At 40.5% G+C, this 21,788-nt stretch overlaps 1 protein-coding gene across 1 annotated transcript in view; it reads left to right on the top strand.

Moving 5' to 3' along the window:
- Positions 1-16,715, top strand: part of LOC136427513 (pre-mRNA-processing factor 19-like) — a 41,409-nt gene extending 24,694 nt beyond the window's left edge. Inside the window, exons 9-13 of the mRNA XM_066416471.1 lie at positions 1,676-1,745; positions 3,424-3,537; positions 7,689-7,843; positions 12,368-12,429; positions 15,302-16,715. Of these exons, the coding sequence (XP_066272568.1) occupies positions 1,676-1,745; positions 3,424-3,537; positions 7,689-7,843; positions 12,368-12,429; positions 15,302-15,443 (543 nt within the window). The 3' untranslated portion in view covers positions 15,444-16,715. The remainder of the gene's footprint in view (positions 1-1,675; positions 1,746-3,423; positions 3,538-7,688; positions 7,844-12,367; positions 12,430-15,301) is intronic.
- The last annotated feature ends 5,073 nt before the right edge of the window (positions 16,716-21,788 follow it).

The raw sequence follows: 21,788 nt of genomic DNA, 5'->3' as shown, positions 1-21,788 counted from the left end.
AAAACTTTATCACGTATCTACGTCCGACAAAATTTAATCTCGCAAATTAGCTGGAATCTCGCGAGTAGCAAGACTTGCATGACGTCACTGGTCGTATTTCTTGACGCGACGGAGACGTGCTCTGTTATTGGTGGAATGAAGTATCTGACATCTCTTTACAATTTTTTGGGGGAAGAAAGCTCATGAAACTCAGCCAGCTTTAAACTTTAGTAATGTTTACACAGACTACAGAAAGGCTGATAGCTATAGGAGTATTTCTGAATTTTTAGGCTTAACAATAACTGACGGTGAACAGAGAGGGACAAAACAGAAAAAAACGTTAGCCCGATGCGACCGGCCAAAACTGTAGTGGGGAGGGGGGCACATGGCGCCCAGTTTTTGGCGGCAACATTAACCAATATGGAATCATAGTAATAAGGTCTTCATTTGCATATTTTTGGTCTATCAACTTTCCTCTCTTCCTCAGTTACATATGTCACATTTTTTAATAATCCTATCATGGAATGCAGCAGGTTTTGGAAATATCTCCATTAATTATGCAAATTAGAGTCTGATTTTTATAATTACCATCTAATTATGCAAAAGCATCACTTAAGCTATCTGCATACCGAATTTCAAGATAATCCATCCAAGTCTTCTGGTCTTCCACATACATACATACATACATACAAACATTTATCTACACACATACAAATGCTACCGAAAACATAATCTTCTTGGCAAAGGTAATAATGCTTTACAAAACACTAAAAATTTGGGTCTTCGAGTGTCTATTTAGTAGAAAACCTACAAGAGAAAAACAATGTGAACAATGCTGCTGTCTGCGAGTGCATGGCCATGTGCAAATGCATGGCCATGACAAGGCACACGCTCCTATTCATTGTGTATTAATTACACTTTAACATGTGATTGGTACCGTGAAAAGATATTATGTGGAAGACACAGTAAATACGGAATTTTCTTGATGTGAGTTGTTTTTGTTTTGCAAAGTTTTGTCCCTTTGGGGTCAAGCCACATTCACTGCCTGTTCAGTGATTGTTTTTTTATGTTAGGTTTTGTTACATCACGTTTCTTTTTGCGCATCAATTATTGCATTGAAAATAACAAACATCATTCCAATACACATTTTCAACATAATTCAACATTGGGAAAGGCATTTAACACGACTTTCCTCACATCACTCCCTGGGATAGGACGTTAAATGGAGGTCCCGTGTTTGAGGAGAGTCACAACTTGGGCACATAAAAGAACCCACCACATCTTTCGAAAAAGAGCAGGGGCATGCCCCGGTGTGAGTGGATCAAAACATTCCGGCCTAAATGGGGTAGGGAATTTCCCTAGCAGCCTTCGTAACCCCTGCTTCTCCTAATGGGTCAGTGAAGTCATGCTTGTTCTGACCAAGTGCTTTGATGAGTGGCCCCCTACGGCCTTGCACTGAGCAAGTTCGTTAAAAAAAATATATATATAGTACTCAGAGAGGCCTGTACTTGTGTCTCCTCTCGAATATGATGTTGTCCTACTGTACTACAATAATCAGGTTCAGGTCTGTACAGAAACATGCAGAAGTGGAGAAAAATGGATGTATGCAGAAAAGGCCACAAAAGACCAGGATCAACTGAAACATCTGCTAAGACATGAGACATTTATAATTGTTGAGTTGGTATTTGTGTTTCAGTTCTGGGCTTTCTCAGATGTGAGGACAGGGCGTGTGCTGACTAAGGTCACCGACGAGTCCAGTAAGACATGTAAGTGAATTGTGGAGACTTTTAACTACAGTCAAACCTGTATTAGCGGTCACCTTTGCATAGCGGCCACCTGCCCATAGTGGTCACTTTTTGTCGGTCCCTTGGATTTTTCCCATTGACATAAGCATTAAGAATTAGGCTATAGCGGCCACCTGTCCAACGCGGTCGCGGCCAGACGATTTTCAGTCCCGCGAGTACAGTAACACTGTCGGTAACGGTCACGGCGCGCCGGTAGAAGCCGCATCGCCACCGCACGCCTGGTTCAAAATCTTCATTTTTTTTTCACGCAGTTATTAAATTTATGTGGACTCAACTGGATAGGATGATAATAAAGAAAACCAGAATGTTTTATCTTTGTTAGAAAATCCATGGTTTGACACGAAGTCAGTATAATTTTCTTCACATGGCTTGCGTTTGTACATCGTAGCAAAATTGACCATTTCTGTGCATTTCGACTGGACAAATATTACGGCAGCTTTTTGGAAAATACAACCCGCACATGTAGCTGATGCGGTAAGTTCGGGAAATGTTTGAATGCCGGCCCAATATCCGTTTTCCCCGGTGCTCAAAGTCAAAACGTGTTTCACGCGATTTTCAAAATGGTGCTGATAGTCAGCAGCACAAAGGTCAACGGAAGACACCACTGTTTCGGAGGTATAATGCGCTACATTTATTTTGCTACAAAGTATCACTGAGGATAATAACTTTACCAAAAGCTTCAAAAGAAATATGAATAACATTAATATGATGTAAAATTTGGGCTATTGCAATTTTCTGAAAAGGAAAAAGCCATCAAAAGAGCGACCTTCTTCTGAGTACCCTATTAGCATAATGGTAGAAGCTGATAATGGCAAGCGGGAAGCAAAACAACAACAGACTAAGGAAAAGTTTCGCCACGATTTTATGTTTCAAAACGGTCGAAAACGAACAGTAAGTGGCAACTGAGCAACATGTATTTTGTTCTTAACTAACTAGGTGGCATTTTGCTGCGAAGGACTTTGTTTCATATGATTAAAACTCGTTGGTGATGCGTGTGCCTGCAGCGAAGCAGTCGCGAAGGATCAAGAGTAGAGTATGGCGATGCTGGTCTGTACAGACATGAAGCCCGAGCAAGCCATGGATTTTGGAGTTGGCAGATACAATAATTCTTTTTTCAAGCCCATAATAGAAGTAAAAGAACAACAATCGACTCTCTAAAATGTGACTTACCTATGCAATGTTTACATGTGTACTGTACGGTGAATAAATGTATCTCAGTGGGTACTGAAAATATGTGTCACTCGTGGTCAAATAATCGACATTTTCTCCATAGCGGCCACCTGTCCTTAGCGGCCAGTTTTGGCCAGTCCCTTGAGTGACCGCTATAGACAGGTTTGACTGTACTGCAAAATGTCTCTTTGTATGCTCAAGAAATGTTGGCAACTACAGAGTAACCTCACTGGTTACCCTTCAAGACAATATCCAGAATCAGTTGTTAAAACTCAAAAGTAAAGGCTGATACATGTACATGTATATCCAATGATTATAGTATCTCTCATATTCTGCTTGTTTTTGTTCCAGATCTTTTATAAAAAGCTATGAAATTTGTGGAAGTTAAAATTGACTTTGAAGCAGTGCTTACTGTTCTTGAAGTTAGTTAAAGTAAGGTTTTATTGATGACTGTCAATACCTCCCTCAGCGCTGACTTGTGCCCAGTTTCATCCTGACGGCCTGATCTTTGGCACCGGGACAGACGACAGTCAGGTCAAGATCTGGGACCTAAAGGAGAGAACTAACGTCGCCAACTTCCCAGGTAAAAACTTTGGGCTTCACCAGCTTGTCACATTTCCACTGATACCAGGAAGTCTTCGCGGAGGACCAAAACTGTTCAACCGTAAAATGCTACTAAGATTGGACTTTTCAGGAAATATAAAAGATTGCACACTGCCATAGCGATAGCTGAAAAATCTGGAGCCAAAACTACTACAGTAGAAACCGCTTATTTGCAATGCCTATTTGTCAGCGCAATTTTCCCGATTACCCGGCTTTGCCGATTATGAGGTGTTAGCTCAAACGGACCCGATTGAATCTACGGGACAGTAAATCGAACGCAATGACACAAAAAATACAAACACTGCCATATTTAACCATTAATAACAGTGGACTTTATTTAGATCAGTACATTTACTTGTAACATTTATGATTTGTAACAATAGTGTTGTTGTGGGTACAATTTCCCAAGGTATAATGTCCTTGGATTTCCCAAAGTAGATCGTTGTTTTCTACCGACTCGATGCACTAAATATTTGAGCTATCGACTCTAACTCTACTTGGACAAAAAAAAGAAATAAACACTGCTATCTGCGCACAACACAAACTACAGATAAATGTACAATTGTCAACCTATAGATATTCTTACACTACAAAAGTAAAAAACAAAAATAAAGTTGGGTACAATACACGGCTTGTAGTCATGAAAATTGTCGGCAACACATAGACAAAAGATCACCTTGTTGTTGTCTTCATTTTCAAAAAAAATTAACTACCACATGGAAATGATCGTAACTCATGCAACAATAAACTGTTGATTGCCATATCTACGAGATTTTAGCTTACGATGTCCATAGATAACATGGAATTTTGCAACATTCAACGAGCATATTTCACAAAATTGTTCTCGGTAAAAAAAAAAGATGGCGGACAGCGTGGGTGGCAGTATCCCATCTTTCAATGCGGTAGGTCAGTAGCGGTTTATAAATATCTATCTACGAGATTTTAGCTTACGATGTCCATAGATAACATGGAATTTTGCAACATTCAACGAGCATATTTCACAAAATTGTTCTCGGTAAAAAAAAAAGATGGCGGACGGCGTGGGTGGCAGTATCCCATCTTTCAATGCGGTAGGTCAGTAGCGGCACATTCACTTCCGGGTTTAGATGCATGATGGCGATAACAAACGTGTCGCACGGTCGAAATGAACGCAAGAATAATGAGCGAGAACACAGGTAGAGACATGTTTTTATTGAGTAAATATTTGTTGTCTGAGAAATTAAATGTTCTTTGAAGAAACATGACAAAAAAACACGAAGGCATAAGCTGCCGCCTTTGACGACTATGAACCTACACGTGCCTCTCTGTATGCAGTGCCGACGTGCGCCCGATCTGCCGGGCCGCTCTATCAACGTAAACTTCACAAGAAACCGCCGTCCTTCGCGACTCAAAACTGCCGGGTTTTTTTCCAGCCGTTTTTGGTGATTTGTTTGGCATATTTTCGGTTCAATATGTGCTGCAACTTGACAATTTCTTTGCCGATTAGCCGATTTTTTCGATCTTAGGCTTTGTGTATATGGGGTTCGATAAACAATGGCGTTAATGGGAAATGGTTTGGGATTTCACAATCCTTTGCAGTTCGCCAGTTTTTGCAACAAAGTGTATTGCAATTAACTGGTTTCTACTGTACTATGATTTGCATCTTATTTTAGGAGTCCAGTCACTTGAAATTCCAAACCGGAACCTGAAGCATGATGCTTTTTCAAGTAGCTACTGGTAGTGCAATGGAGCCTCGCCACGGCTCACATTTTTTGCCAAGCACACAGGTCACCCCAACTCTTCTCGATAAGTGTGTTGGGTTCTTTTACATGCAGAGGTTTGACACTTGAGGCTTATGCCCGAAGCTCCCTCATACACGGGGCCGCCGGCTTAATGTCACTATCCGAAATGACGAATGCAATCCCCTAGTATTGTTTGTGTTTTTCCCAGTAAGCTCTTTGCTGCAAACTTAAAACTACCACAAATTTTTTTGCCCTCCTACCCCCTCGTCTTTATGAAGCACTATGTACTGTACATTGTTTGTAAATGATCCGCAAACTGATCCGTACTGTAGTATTCTGATTCTTAAATACTGTACATGACGATATGTACGGTCGGAAGAGACCAACAGAAATTCATGATCAGGACGTCTATAGCACTCCTGCTGAGTCACTAGAAGATGTGAGGCTGTGCGTTTAACTATCATGGTTTCTGACTGGCTGTCCGTAAAGCCGGTGTTTCTGTTGCGCTACTATTGTTTCAAACGCGAACTTAAAACCACCACGAATACTCCATTTTCTCCTTACCCAGAAATTAAAACCCGCTATTAAACTTAAATGTATTTACAGTAATTTTGTATGAAAATCACTGGAATTTCCTCCACGACGTGGCCCAGTTTTTGCGCGAAATTTTTAGAGCTCACCAAAATGTACATTTCCTGCGCTCACTGACTTTTCCATGCTGTGTCTACAGTATTCTTTGATTCCAGTGACTTCTGTACTCGTAGAAGGACACAAAATTCATCTGACTTATTTAACAGCTGCGTGCCTTCGCAGGGCGTGATATTCAACTGCAGTAAGGTTTGAACAAGTGCTGTCTTGCTCGTGCTAGTAGGTAATAAGGCACTTAGGAAATAAAGTTGGCTCTTAAAAAGATTAACCAAGGGGACGGTTGTGCTTTGCTACATTTTCATGTGCTGTCGACGGACCCACTGTACTCAATGAAAAGTTGCCACTGAAAATGTGTCAAATAGGGTTTCAGAGGGAGGATACCCACGGACCCCCTAAATTTCAAGCTGGAGACAGCCCTGCTGTGTACACTGGTTTCTGGTGATGTTAACTGGTTTCTACTGTACTATGATTTGCATCTTATTTTAGGAGTCCAGTCACTTGAAATTCCAAACCGGAACCTGAAGCATGATGCTTTTTCAAGTAGCTACTGGTAGTGCAATGGAGCCTCGCCACGGCTCACATTTTTTGCCAAGCACACAGGTCACCCCAACTCTTCTCGATAAGTGTGTTGGGTTCTTTTACATGCAGAGGTTTGACACTTGAGGCTTATGCCCGAAGCTCCCTCATACACGGGGCCGCCGGCTTAATGTCACTATCCGAAATGACGAATGCAATCCCCTAGTATTGTTTGTGTTTTTCCCAGTAAGCTCTTTGCTGCAAACTTAAAACTACCACAAATTTTTTTGCCCTCCTACCCCCTCGTCTTTATGAAGCACTATGTACTGTACATTGTTTGTAAATGATCCGCAAACTGATCCGTACTGTAGTATTCTGATTCTTAAATACTGTACATGACGATATGTACGGTCGGAAGAGACCAACAGAAATTCATGATCAGGACGTCTATAGCACTCCTGCTGAGTCACTAGAAGATGTGAGGCTGTGCGTTTAACTATCATGGTTTCTGACTGGCTGTCCGTAAAGCCGGTGTTTCTGTTGCGCTACTATTGTTTCAAACGCGAACTTAAAACCACCACGAATACTCCATTTTCTCCTTACCCAGAAATTAAAACCCGCTATTAAACTTAAATGTATTTACAGTAATTTTGTATGAAAATCACTGGAATTTCCTCCACGACGTGGCCCAGTTTTTGCGCGAAATTTTTAGAGCTCACCAAAATGTACATTTCCTGCGCTCACTGACTTTTCCATGCTGTGTCTACAGTATTCTTTGATTCCAGTGACTTCTGTACTCGTAGAAGGACACAAAATTCATCTGACTTATTTAACAGCTGCGTGCCTTCGCAGGGCGTGATATTCAACTGCAGTAAGGTTTGAACAAGTGCTGTCTTGCTCGTGCTAGTAGGTAATAAGGCACTTAGGAAATAAAGTTGGCTCTTAAAAAGATTAACCAAGGGGACGGTTGTGCTTTGCTACATTTTCATGTGCTGTCGACGGACCCACTGTACTCAATGAAAAGTTGCCACTGAAAATGTGTCAAATAGGGTTTCAGAGGGAGGATACCCACGGACCCCCTAAATTTCAAGCTGGAGACAGCCCTGCTGTGTACACCGTGTAGTGTTGCCATACATACATTTTGTTCTGCTGTTTGAATTGTGAGGCATGAAGGATTGCAAGCCAGTATGATTGAGGGAGTAAAGTCTGCTATCTTTCATTGCAAATGTTCTTTCATTATTTTCAGGACACTCTGGTCCCATCACTGCCATAGCCTTTTCCGAGAACGGCTACTATCTGGCTACTGCCGCAGATGACTCCATGGTTAAGCTCTGGGATCTGAGGAAACTCAAAAACTTCAAGACTATTGCACTGGATGAGCGTTATGAGGACAGATACGAGGTCTGTAGTCCAATCCAATCAGAAGTCTAATCAAAATAGGTTGTGCAGAATTGTTGTAATTTAATCCAAAATGTTTTTTTTTTTATTACTTTTGTTCTTAAACCAGTCATTTAGTACTAGAGCCAAGATAAAGATTATGCTCAGCAGCTGTGTGCATTTTTGAGTGATACAGGTATAGTGTTATTCAATTATGTGGCTTGAAATTGATTTTGAGATAAAATTCAGTTGTATTTCCCCTCTAAGGCCATGCCAATTCAATACGGTGTATAAGTTTTACCTTTGTCAAGAAGGTTATGTTGTCGGGTGGGTGTCAATTTTGATTTAAACTTTGAAAAAGAATAACTAATTGCATAATTAATGTGAAAATTAGCCCATAAAATAGCATCAATAATTACGGCATATTACGACATGGCTGCACCAATTTTTTTTGTTGCCTTTCCGAATAGCCTCTCCTGTTTTTCCCATTTTGAAAAAAAAATTGGGTCAGTTTTCCCTTTCACAAATTTTTACTCACGATTTTACTATTTGTTGTAAATCTCAATAGCCACCAAAATAGATTATAAAGGCCTGCACATACCAAAAAAGTGTGGTCACATGTTATCACAAGTTATAATTTTTCATTTTTTACAATTATTTCTCAATTCAATTCATATAGAGTCCATTCCAAGACACCGCACGGATGTTTTTTGCCATTGTTTAGAACTAATTTGAAACCTTTGTAACTATTTGTAATATAAATGTCATGGTTTCTTACATTTCTGAATGTGTTTACACTTTCTAAATGTTCCCACATTTTCGTGGAATATTCAAAATATTCATGTCACTGGGAACAACATTTCTGATACTTTCTAAAGATTGGCTACAGCACACTGCCTTTATTTCGAAGTCTGAATCATTTTTTCGAAAGAAGAAACTCACAATCTGCTGTTAATTAGTTAATAGCACCCAAAAATAGACGGTTAAAAGGAGCGGTGACACCCCGCCGTGCTCTCACGCGGAGTTAAGTAAACAAACAGTTAATTTCTGCCTCTAACGTTAGCAGGACAACAATCCGAAAGAAACATTATGAGTGTCTCTCGGCTTCTCTATCAATCAAACCTAGAAATCTTGCAATCAAACCTAGAAATCTTGCAGAAACGACCCAAATGCGACAGAAATAACAAAGTACCGAAGGAAGCTGTAAGTGGTAACAGTGTCAGTAGTCTGCCGTGCTGCCCTCCCCACCAGGACCGCTAGAACAAGAATGTTCAACTGGGACGTAAAAAAACCCTGCAGAAACTCCGCCAGGTCCAGTCTAATTATGAACGCCAATCAGCCAGTACAGAAAACATACAGGCTTTATTGTTAGCTGGACTGTCTAAGATAAAGTCCTCTCTTGTGGGATTTGTTTCCGAACCAGAACGCCTCGTGGGAAGTCCTTCGTGTAGTTGTTCCCCCGGCAGATAGCATGACTGTTTCTCCCGGGGAGGAGTTAAAACATGTTGTCTAAAATATCTATCTCATAACGTATGTTGATAGAATTTAAGATTTGAATGCTACAATCTAAGCATTACAGTAGTATTGGTGTGATGTTATTACTGTGAACTTTTGTATCTATGATTATTTGCTAGTAGTTTCTAAGAAAGTTCCCCCTACACACAGAATAGACTCCCCCAATCATGCCGCCACATGTTAGAATTGTTGCAACAGAGATCTACGTTCTTTTTTGGTGTTTTCCTCCAGAATCTTCGTGATTTTGTCGGTAAGAATCTCTACAAAAAATAACACTGCCTTTTAGTTTACAATTTACTGATACCATGGGAAAAGGAAGCCTCCCTTTGACCAGATGCCTTTGACTGTACATGTCGCCGAACTGAGTTACAGATCAAAAAACCCTTTGGGGCTAGCCGGCTCTCCCTTGAGCTCCCTTTGCATTGTGCCGATTGTTGGGCTTATTTGACGTGGATAAAACTTTTGCTTTTGCTCAGTACGTGTGGTATTTTGACCACTGATCATTTGCAATGTTTGCTGGCCATTTTTGTGCAGCAAAATTACAGTTGAATTGTGCTTATCCTCTTGCCGATGTCCACAGACAGTGTCACGCCACAGTGCCTTCCTGCGGGGTCGGCGGTCCCCGCTCGATCCAAAACAGGCTTTGTTAGGATTAGCAGCTCGTTACGGGGGGGCAAATGACCCAAATCTTTATTTCGAAATCTTTCGAAACTTGACACAAACCAATATATATTTCAAATCTGTTAAAAAAAATGATCTCTTTTGACTGTCACTTTCGAAATGTTTGCAAATTATCATAACAACTTCTAAAACATGGTACTCTCGTATTTCTTTTTTTTAGAAACATTTATGAATATTTCTTAAGATTTGTGAGTATATAACAATAATTCGAATATATTACAAATATCATTAAAAAATCCGTGTGGTGACTTGGAATGGACTCTATTACATAGCAAAAGTTAATTTTGAAATTATAGTACTAGATCAAAGAAAGGGGTTCATTGCATAAAATGAGCCATACAAAGCTGAAACTTTACATTACCGGGTACTCCCTGCAAACTTGGTGATGATACATCATACCGTTTTGGAAGTTATGATGGGTGGGGGGGGGGGGGGTTGGGGGGGGCGAATGAGGGCCCGGTCGGGCTGTGTGCGAAAACGAAAAGAAATGCATATCAAGAAAATACACAATATGTGGTTAGGAGTCATTCTTTAACGTTTTGTGTCTTTTATATGATAAACTGCCCAGCTGGGCCCCAGATTGGAAATGTGACCGAAGCATTACCCTGGGGGCCAGACACCGTATATCGGCTAGCCACCAAGCACCCCACGCGTGCCCAAGCTTTCCCGGCCTACCCTCCCGCTGTCCCCCGAAGACCGACCCCGCCCCACTCTCCGCTGTAAACCCAAGATCTGCTAGCCATATACGGAGCCTGGGGAGACGGCTATCTTTGGCCGTCCACAGAGGTGGAGAAGTGCTTATGATTTATGGCCGCGCGCACAGCTGGAAGCTGCCTGCCCGGTGGCAGGATTGGTCGTCCGCCCTGCGCCGATAGCGAATCAGCCCGTGCCTGTTTAAATATTCATGAACCGCAGATCGTCATCTTACGCAATTCGCAGGTCAATCAGCACATGGCAAAGGGAGAGCCGGCTTGCCGCAAAGGGTTTGATCTGTCACTCAAGTTCGCCGACATGTCCAGTCAAAGGGAGGCTTCCTTTACCATGGTATTAGTACATTGTAAAGTAAAAGGCAGTGTTATATTCTATGGAGGGATTCTTACCGACAAAATTACGAAGATTCTGTAGGAAAACACCAAAAAAGGACATAGATCTATGTCACAACATGCCTGCATCATGTCTAACACAGCGGCCTGCTGGGGAAGTCTATTCTGTGTGTAGGGGGAACTTTCTTGGAAACTATTGTCAAATGATTATAGATACGAAAGTTCACAGTAATAAAGCAACACCAATACTACTATCATGCTTAGATTTTTAGTATTTAAATTTTAAACTCTATCAACATACGTTAAAAGATAGATATTTCAGACGACGTGTTTCAACTCCTCCCCGGGAGAAACAGCCTGATACCGTCTGCCGGGAACAACAACACTGGAACAAATTCTTCCCACGAGACGTTCTGGTTCCGAAACAAATCCCACCAGAGAGGACTTCATCTGTTAGCTAACAATAAATCCTGTATGGTTTCCATCCTGGCTGATTGGCGTTCATAATTTGGACTATAGGCCTTGCGGAGTTACTGCAGGTTTTTTTACGTCCCACTGGAACATGTTGTTGTAGCGATGCCGGCAGACTACTGTTTATACTACTTACAGCTTCCTTTGCTTCGGTACTTTCTGTTATTTCTGTCGTATTTGGGTCGTTTCTACAAGATTTCTAAGTTTGATTGATAGAGAAGCCGAGGGATAAGGCACTAATAATGTTTCTTTCGGATTGTTGTCCTGCTAACGTTAGAGGCAGAAATTAACTGTTAAAACGTGACATCTTCTCATAGCAGAACATACAATGCATTGTAGTCAGTGGCCTCTAGTGACCTCGCCCACAGAAGCCCACAGAAATGCGCCCAATCAACACGTGGCGTCCCGCTGTGCGGGGATTACCGGCAGACCAATAGCGCGAAGAACTTTCTAGCACAGATCCTGTGCTAGAAACTGACAGCAAGAGCCGTCTCCCCAGGCTCCGTATATGGCTAGCAGATCTTGGGTTTGCAGCGGAGAGTGGGGCGGGGTCGGTCTTCGGGGGACAGCGGGAGGGTGGGCCAGGAAAGCTTGGGCACGTGTGCGGTGCTTGGTGGCTAGCCGATATACGGTGTCTGGCCCCCAGGGTACCGAAGCATTAGCTATCAACATGCCCAAAGTCATGGTTGGACACCCTGTATTTTTGCTCAATTAACCATTGATATAGGTATGAATCAATTTCCTTACAAGATTTGTTTGCACTATTCAACTTGTAGCAAAGTCACAAAGCAGCCATTATAGTTACAAGTTACTAACTGGCTCTCTTTTCCATCCACAGATCAAGTCCCTGTGTTTTGACCAGAGTGGTACTTACCTGGCTGTGGGAGGCAGTGATATTAGGTGAGTCACTGTTTCATCTATCACACATGACTTATCATTATTAACGGGAGTCGCCCAAACATAGGACGTTTTTTTACGCGCTCGAACATACGGCGCTCCATTGCTGGTTGCCAGAGAATGGTCATGTTTTAATGAATGAATTTTGAACACATTCATCTAAAGAACATACATGGACAAGAAATGTATTCATACTGTTCATGTGCCCTCCACGCTCCGAGTTACAAGCGGCAAACGCTGTGAGACGTTTTCACGAATGTACCTTCTGATTTAGTGCTACGCCAGATAGTGTGCCTAACTTAGTACGCTTTGGTAATTTTGCTCTCTTCGGAAGTTGGTGATGAAGTTAGGGAAATGTAAATAAGGCTTGAAGTCTGCTATATTCTAGCTTTCTTTTGACCGGAAAATTTTGACTGTGTGCACTTCTAACGTCATGTGAGAAGGGCTATATCTAGCGCATCCCAGCTCATGTTTTGGCGGGAAATAGGCTACTACGCACTTTGCGCGCGGCCCGACGTACGTCTTGCATGCGACCCGACTTACAAAATCATTACGAAAAAACGACACCGCTTACAGCAACAATACTCCGTCTACTTATTGCGAAATATCTTCGCCATCTCTGTATTCAGTTTCCTTTTCATAGACGGTACCAATCACATGTTAGAGCGTTACAAAGCTGTGCATTGAATTGCCGTCCGCCACCATCGCGGCCCCAAAAAATGGCGGGAAAACAACGTTGCCAGACGGCAGCGATGTTTACGTTGTTTTCTTTGGTCGGTTTTCTTCTCAACAAACACTTAAGGACCCAATTTTTTTGTGTTTTATGAAGTTATATTTCTTATGTGCATGATAGTTGTATATCTGCTTGGCACAGGTCGTATATTTAGGTGTCGGGCCGTCTAGCTACGCAGTGACCCTCTACTCAGCGTTGCCATCATTATTGTCAAAATACTATTCTCGACAAAACAAGAAATGAATATGTACACATATGTTTTGAATGCAAATAAAAATTATGTGCATGGACTTGGTTTATTTATCTTCCTTATGAGCATAGTCAGTGGACACAAACACGGCGTACTTGTGCATAACAAGATCACTAAAAAATCCGTCCTAAGTTAGGGCGCGTCCTAAGGTAGGGCAACCCCCGTTAGGTATCCGTTGTTTGCAATTGATATCTTATCTTGTTACCTGCTTGAGGAAACTCCATCACCCTAATTCCTTCTGTATTCTATTGTGTATCGTTAAAATGCTTGTGTCACCAATGACACTGAAAATAAAACTGTTCCTGATTACATGCAACCATCATATAAGTATTGTTAAATGAACAAAGATGGTTGTACAAAATATATGCCCTCCTGATGTTATTATATTCCCCTCCACAGGAGGAATATACTGTTTATGCTTGCCTGTTCTTTTTCTTCTTCTTCTTCTTTCTTCTGCCAAATACCAAGTAGATGTGGGGTGTTAGCTCTACTAATGGTATTGTAGAAAGTTATATGTACCTTATGTTACATGGTACGGATGTTATATTTGAGATGTGGGTAACTTTAGGAAAGGTGAATACACCTGGCCATAAATTATGCTAATGAGAACTTCAATCCTACTAAGCATCACACAAGCTATCCACATACCAAAAATCATGACCATCCATCATTGAGTTTATTGAGTTTATTGAGATACCCTTTAGCCCCTCTAGGGGGCTAATCTTCCAGGGCTCATAAACACTACATGTATATCATATCTTTTCTCATTAATTATGCAAATGAGGTCTTCATTTGCATAGTTCATATCAATTAATATTTCTCTCTTCCTCAGTAACATATATCACATGTTTCCGAGTCCTATCATGGAATTTGGCGGATGTTTAAACTTTCCTCATTAGTTATGCAAATTAGATAATGATTTGCATAAGAAGTATCTAATCATGTACATCATCACTCAAGCTATCTACTTACCAAAAATCATTACCATCCATCAAGCCCTTCTTGAGTTATTCCCTTTCAAAGTCAGATGCAAAACCTGCTCCTGCAGTTCCAAAAAAGCCACTAGGGGGCCCAAACCCGTACCACATACTCTCTGTCCAAAGATCTATGTACCACTCAAAAATCACTTCCGTAGCATGTCCAGAACACGAGATATCAAAACAGGAAGTTCCGCTGCAGTACCGTAAGAAGCCGCTAGGGGGCCCAAAATCTAATAGTTTTCAGATCTCATCAAAACCTACCAACATACCAAATATGAAAACAATCCATCAAGGCATTCTTAAGTTATCCTGGTCCACTACAGACACACAAATAAACAAACGCTACCCTCTGCATAACCTTCTCGGGCGAAGGTAACAATGAGAAACACCCACAATCATAAAGGTTAAAATCATTTGGCGAAGATATGAAGTCATGGATAGTTATAAAAAACTGATGTTGAATAGTTATTGTTAACTCACACTCACTCACTCACTCACTCACTCACTCACTCAGGTCCCGTAACCTCAATGGTCGTAGGGGCTTAAATTAATTTATCTTGGTATATAGAAGTTTGCTTCACTGTCTTCTAAAAGAAGGCAAGTGTGTACATATCTGCTGAAAGAAAAAGTGTTACACTAGTAATTACTTTGCAACAGGATGATTACTTCTGTAACAGGATGATATACCTCCTGAGAAAGCAAGTACAATTCTCAAGTGAAGTTCATTTTTACATCATTTTCTGAAACAAAACAACCTCCCTCCTGAAAGAACACAAATAAAGGATTTACTGGTTGTTCTGCATGATTGTTATCCATAAGATCAGTTGATTGTGACCTAATGATAACTAAAGTACATGTATGAAGCCCATTCATTTCTTTTCAATGACATGCACTTTTTGGACTGTCCTATAGGGTGTATCTGTGTAAGCAGTGGCAGGAGCTGGTAGTGATGAAGGAACACACGGCACCGGTGACCTCCATCAAGTTTGGTAACCACGCCTCCTTCCTGGCCTCCACCAGCATGGACCGCTCACTCAAGATCTATGGGCTATAGAACAATGCAGGATGAATAAGGAGAAAACAATTCTACCACCAGATGTAGAATCCTACTGAAATACAGCTTGTAGTAATGTTTATATGGGGTGTTTGCAAATGACATCACAGCTGCCATCCTTTAGAGTTAGATCTATAAATCTGCTGTGTTTATGTGGTTATCTCTTTACATTATACTACATTGATTCAAATTTACCTGGCAATATTCAGGTTTTACACTCAATATGGTGGACTATAGTGCCATAGTCATATGAGTGCAAACACATTGATTAGCTGGAGTTCTCATGTTGTTTTGCACTTAGACATCCCAAATAGAACCATCTCCAGAGAAATGACTGAAATTGGTTAAGCAGTTGCTCAGCCTGTATTTTTGGAAAAATTGTGTAACTGTACACCCATCTCACACAAACACACCCTGAAAACAGAAAAATCTGTTTTTCCAAAGACTTAACTACTCTACAACATCACAGAAGTCAATAGGAGATGGCAGGCTTCACCCCTTTACGAATAAGAGCTCATGGCTTACTCACTTCTTTGTGGTTAGAAAAGCACACACTTCACTACCTGAATTAGTTACTCAAGCAACTGGATAAAATTTTGAATGAGTTGCCTGAGTAGCTATTTTTGGCCTATCTTACTACCTTCATCAACCTAACAGGTCATACTTTTGAGGAATTTCCCTAGGGAAAACTGCTAGGGAAAACACTGCTTGGAGAATACTTGACAGCACTTTCCTTATTTTGTAGTAGATGTTTGTTGGATGGAAGTTAGATTAAGTACTTTGTTACAGGTTTTGCTGATAAATGCAGATGAGAAGGGTTTAGTACCACTTTTTTTATACCTTCATTCTTAAAATATGGAATTGAAAAGAAAAAGATAGTATAGGACAACCTATTTACATCAGATGTATGTGTAATTTAGTGCAAATCTTTGATCTTCTACATTGACTAAACATATGAATTTACTTTGTAGGTATTCCTGCAGCAATTATGTATACATGTAGTTTTGAAAAACTGGAAATTGGTTACATAAATTTGTAGAACTCTGCTACTGACACATGTAACATATGATGACCTGTCGAATCCCCTGTAGATTTTCCAAGTAAATTGTACTCATTCTTTCTTTCCCACAGGTTTTCAATAAATACAAGAAGAAAAAGGGCCTCACTTAATGTTGTTTTGCCTGAAAGAAGTTTTTTATGATATTTTTTACCAGTATATTCTCCACTGATATACTTTCAAGACCTGGAAATAAAGTTTGTTTCTGAGATCGACATTAGGTCCTTTCAGCGTGTTATGCTGTGCGTGACATTACCATATAAGTTAAAATGTATCTTAAATATCAGTAGTAAGGGGGATTCCCTAACTTCACTCTGATTTTAACCTATCTTATTACGCAAAAGTATGACGTGGTTGTTTCCACCGAGTATGATTTGAGAGGAAGTCCATCCATCCGTCATCGGCAGTCGCTCCTGACCGAGCATTCCAAGTCCATGCACACAGAAGTCATTTGTCCAGTCTTATTAGCATTAGTCCAGTCTTATTAGCATTAGTCCAATCCAAGTGACTAAGGTGACCAATTATTTGGGTTGCATGCCATAACACTCACGCCACACAAGCAGTCATTAACATCTTAACCTCCGGGCTTTTTAAAGCATTTCTTGTTTCGCTTCAGTGTAGTGGACACTGTGGAGTAACCATCCTCGTTCACCAGGACCTTTCCGCTCTACGTTACATCGCTCGCGAGCGATGTAACGTAGAGCGGAAAGGTCCTGGTGAACGAGGATGGGAGTAACTGGCTCAGGCTTGTATTAGTTCATTGATATTCACGACAAAATTCACGACAGGCACTAGATTCCAATCGAGGTCAATGCCCACAAAATCGTTTTTTAAAATGCAAAGTATCCAATTAACGCCGATCTACTGGTACATGAGGGGCAGGAAGGAATATTTTACATCCATCGTCCGTCAATTGTCAGCAATACATTACAAACTATCGCTAGAGTTCCACGACCTCATATCTTCGCCAAATCATTTTATTAACCTTTATGATTGACGTATTGTGGGTATATCTCGTTGATCATCTTAAAGGGGGCTACGCTTAAAATTGAAAAGTCTACTACACTTGGCTAAATATACCCCAAAGTCAAGTTCTCACTTGTTTTACATAAGTCCGCCATAGTTCAGGGCTCTTCCGGCATTTGTAACGTGGCCGTTCTGACGGCTACTCACCTGATGATTAATCAATTGTAAGGTCACAACATGTGACGTCAGGTCTCAGCATTTCCCATTCAGTATGAACAAGGATTTTGGATCTGGCTTTCATGAGAACGGATTTCAAGGAATTTTTTGCGTTTCGGCGCATGCGCGCCGGAACGCATTGTCCTGGCTTTTACCTTGCAGGCAGGAACCAGGGAAGCTTGGTTTAACACTGTGTCGCACACAATAAGACCTTATATGGCAATACGTTCCCAAATCCTTGTATAGCCGTTGCCTTATATGGCAAGAGAGCACGAAAAGGCAGGCAGGCTAGATTTGCATGTGACACAGGAGGGCGACCGCATGTAACTGCTACAACTGTTCGGAAATATCATTGCATTGTGGTTTCGGACTTTGATATCCTGAAAAATGACCATATTACATCTATTCCACAAGATTGCAGAAGAAAAAAAATGATTTCGTCAAGAAAACGACCAAAAATCGGCATAAATGATACCATATAGTGAGGTTATATCATTACGTCCAGAGTGACTAGTTACGTACCGCAGCTTGGCCGATCTGGCAACGCGAAGCACTTCGGACCCAGAAGATCCGGGTTCGTGTCCGTGCATGGATTTTTTTTTCTTTTTAGATATTGAATATCAAAAATATATATTGATATTATATTAATCTATCAATGTCATATTTATGAATATCATTTTTTTTTCATTAATAAATAAATAAATATTTTATATTTGTTATTTTTAAATATTCATTTAATATATACAAGGCCTTTGTCTTATGAACAGGACTTCATAGATTCCAAACCCGGCATTCGAATTTTTCTGTTCATTGTAATGGAAAATACCGTGCAGCGGCTCCTATGCGCGGTAAGATGATTCTTGCAAAACACTCGCCACTAAACTTCTATCCCCGATGTAAACAGAGGCTCTTGATGTTGTTTGCAAAACAGCGATTCTTTGTTACAGTAGCAAATGCTCCATTGTTCAGTATCGACTTCATTCAGACAACACGGACGTGGAAAGTGGCGCCCCTCGGCACAAAACTATGGGAATTTTCATGAATTTTAGCAAAATTACCCAGGAAAATAAGGAAGAAATGTTGTAAACGCGGAAACCAGAATAATACGGATGAGGTAGCTGTTGATTTGTTTGACATTTGGTAGTCATTTTAGATAGAACCTTAGCTGTTATGAACTTCTATTTCACTTAATTACCATAGTGCTGATGATTCAATGGTGCTTTTTCAAATTTTATGTTTTATTGCGTGCCATGTACATAATTACATTGATAGCTTTTATAATGAGCCTATTATACATTTTACAAATAAGTACAAGTTGTAGGCCAAGACCAGCTTTTTCAAAAGCACTTAAGTTAAGTGACGTAACTTCAAAATTGCTTTCCCCAATCTGCCTTTCTCTATTAAAACAGTACTCATTTCCCAAAATGACAATTTTTCTTATAGACTGAACAGCCCTTGAGTGACTTCCTCTGGCAGATTTTACTTCAAGTAAAGGGAAAAGACAATTCACACTCATAAACGTAGCCGAAACGCCAGCTTTTTTTAAAAGCTCTTGTTTAATTCAAAAGCTCACTATCTCACTGATTCCCTCGAATTCGTCGGAAAAATCCATCCTCGGGAAAGCCAGATTGAAAAGCCCTATTCACTTTGATTTGGAAATGCTGAGACCTGACGTCACACATTGTGACCTTACAATTGATTAATTCAATCATCAGGCGAGTAGCCGTCAGAAGGGCCAAGTTACAAATGATGGGAGAGCCCCGAACTATGGAGGACTTACGTAAAACAAGTGAGGACTTCACTTTGGGGTATATTTAGCAAAGTATAGTAGACTTTTCAATTTTAAGTTTAGCCTCCCTTTAAGAACAGAAGTTGTCCAAAGTATGAGCTTACATGTAACAAAGAAGGTTATGCTAACGTTGATTATCAATTATGCAAATGGAGTCCTTATTAGCATGATTTAATTCAACTATGTTTACATTTACATAACTTCCAAATGCCACAAGTATGGAATTGTGTGGAATTATAGTATTTTCTCATTTCTTATGCAAATTAGGTCTTCATTTGCATATTTTCTATCTATCAACATTCCTCTCTTCATCAGTTGCAAATGTCACATATCTGAATTGTCATATCATGGAATGCAGCGGTTTTTTTTAAATTGTCTCATTAATTATGCAATTTAGAATCTGATTTGCATAATTATCGCCTAATCATACAAAGCATCACTTAAGCTGTCTACGTACCAAACATCATGATGATTCGTCAACCCCATCTTGAGTTATAGTATCTTCTCATTAATTATGCAAATGATGTCTTCATTTGCATAGTTGATATCTACCAATATTTCTCTCTTCCTCAGTTACATATGTCACATGTTTGAGAGTCCTATCATGAAATGCGGCGGATGTATTAACTTTCCTCACTAATTATGCAAATCAGATACAGATTTGCATGATAAGTAATATGTTAATAATCACTCAAGCTATCTACACACCAAAAATCATGACCATCCAACAAGCCCTTCTTGAGCCCTTTCAAAGTCTGAAGCAAAACCTGCTCCTGTCGCTAGGGGGCCAAAACCTACACCACTTACTCTCTGGAGGGAAGGGGGATTATGCTTTTGAGTGAGGGCGATTAGGCCCTTGCTTGAAGCAGCTTGAAGTAGGTGCAACCGGGGGAGGGTCAAATCAGCCCTGCCGGGCTGCCGGGCTGATTTGACCCTCTCTGGCTGACTGGACCTTCTCTGGCTAGCATATACGATTTTCGCGCCCGGCGTGGATCTGCTTGGAGATTAGGGAAGGTCCTGAAAGAATCCTGAAAGCTGCACCACAAAAGACAATTGAGACCTCGAGAAGGCGACGTCGTGACGGTAATACATAAGTGACACCAATTTCAGAAGGTTTATAGAACAACCGACGCGAGACCACAGGTGACCAAAAGGGGAAAAAAAAGAAGAAAAAAATGGATGGTATTGAAGGTGCCATCGGTTTCAATTTTAGGCGGAGGTCTGCGGAGAAAAGGATGGCATTGGAGGTGCGGAAACCTGCTGAGAAAACGGATGACATTAAAGGTGCACATTGTCTAGAAATTGAAAAGGATCGACATCACAACACACTAGGCACTTAGAGACTGTGCCCTATATGTAATGAAAATATTGAAGATAATGCATTTTGTGAAGAAAAACTTCACCCCGTCTGGTACACAGAACGATATTTCCCATGGATTGTTGTCATGTCCAACTCCTATACCGCCTACATAGGTCAATTTCATTATACTCCACTAAAAGCGAGGGAACTTCATCCATACATATTGTAACGTTAATTCATACACTGTTATCGATAATATTTTTGCGTTTCGGCGCATGCGCGCCGGAACGCATTGTCCTGGCTTTTACCTTCAAGGAAGGAACCAGGGAAGCTTGGTTCAACACTGTGTCGCACACAATAAGACCTTATATGGCAATACGTTCTCAAATCCTTGTATAGCCGTTGCCTTATATGGCAAGAGAGCACGAAAAGGCAGGCAGGCTAGATTTGCATGTGACACAGGACGGCGACCGCATGTAACTGCTACAACTGTTCGGAAATATCATTGCATTGTGGTTTCGGACTTTGATATCCTGAAAAATGACCATATTACATCTATTCCACAAGATTGCAGAAGAAAAAAAAACGATTTCGTCAAGAAAACGACCAAAAATCGGCATAAATGATACCATATAGTGAGGTTATAGCATTACGTTCAGAGTGACTGGTTACGTACCGCAGCTTGGCCGATCTGGCAACGCGAAGCACTTCGAACCCAGAAGATCCGGGTTCGTGTCCGTGCATGGTTTTTTTTGTTCTTTTTAGATATTGAATATCAAAAATATATATTGATATTATATTAATCTATCAATATCATATTTATGCATATCATTTTTTCATTAATAAATAAAGAAATATTTTATATTTGTTATTTTTAAATATTCATTTAATATATACAAGGCCTTTGTCTTATGAACAGGACTTCATAGATTCCAAACCCGGCATTCGAATTTTTCTGTTCATTGTAATGGAAAATACCGTGCAGCGGCTCCTATGCGCGGTAAGATGATTCTTGCA

The sequence above is a fragment of the Branchiostoma lanceolatum genome, chromosome 1 (genome assembly GCF_035083965.1).
Source record: "Branchiostoma lanceolatum isolate klBraLanc5 chromosome 1, klBraLanc5.hap2, whole genome shotgun sequence".
Lineage (NCBI taxonomy): Eukaryota > Metazoa > Chordata > Leptocardii > Amphioxiformes > Branchiostomatidae > Branchiostoma > Branchiostoma lanceolatum.
This window is presented reverse-complemented; position numbering and strand designations above follow the sequence as displayed.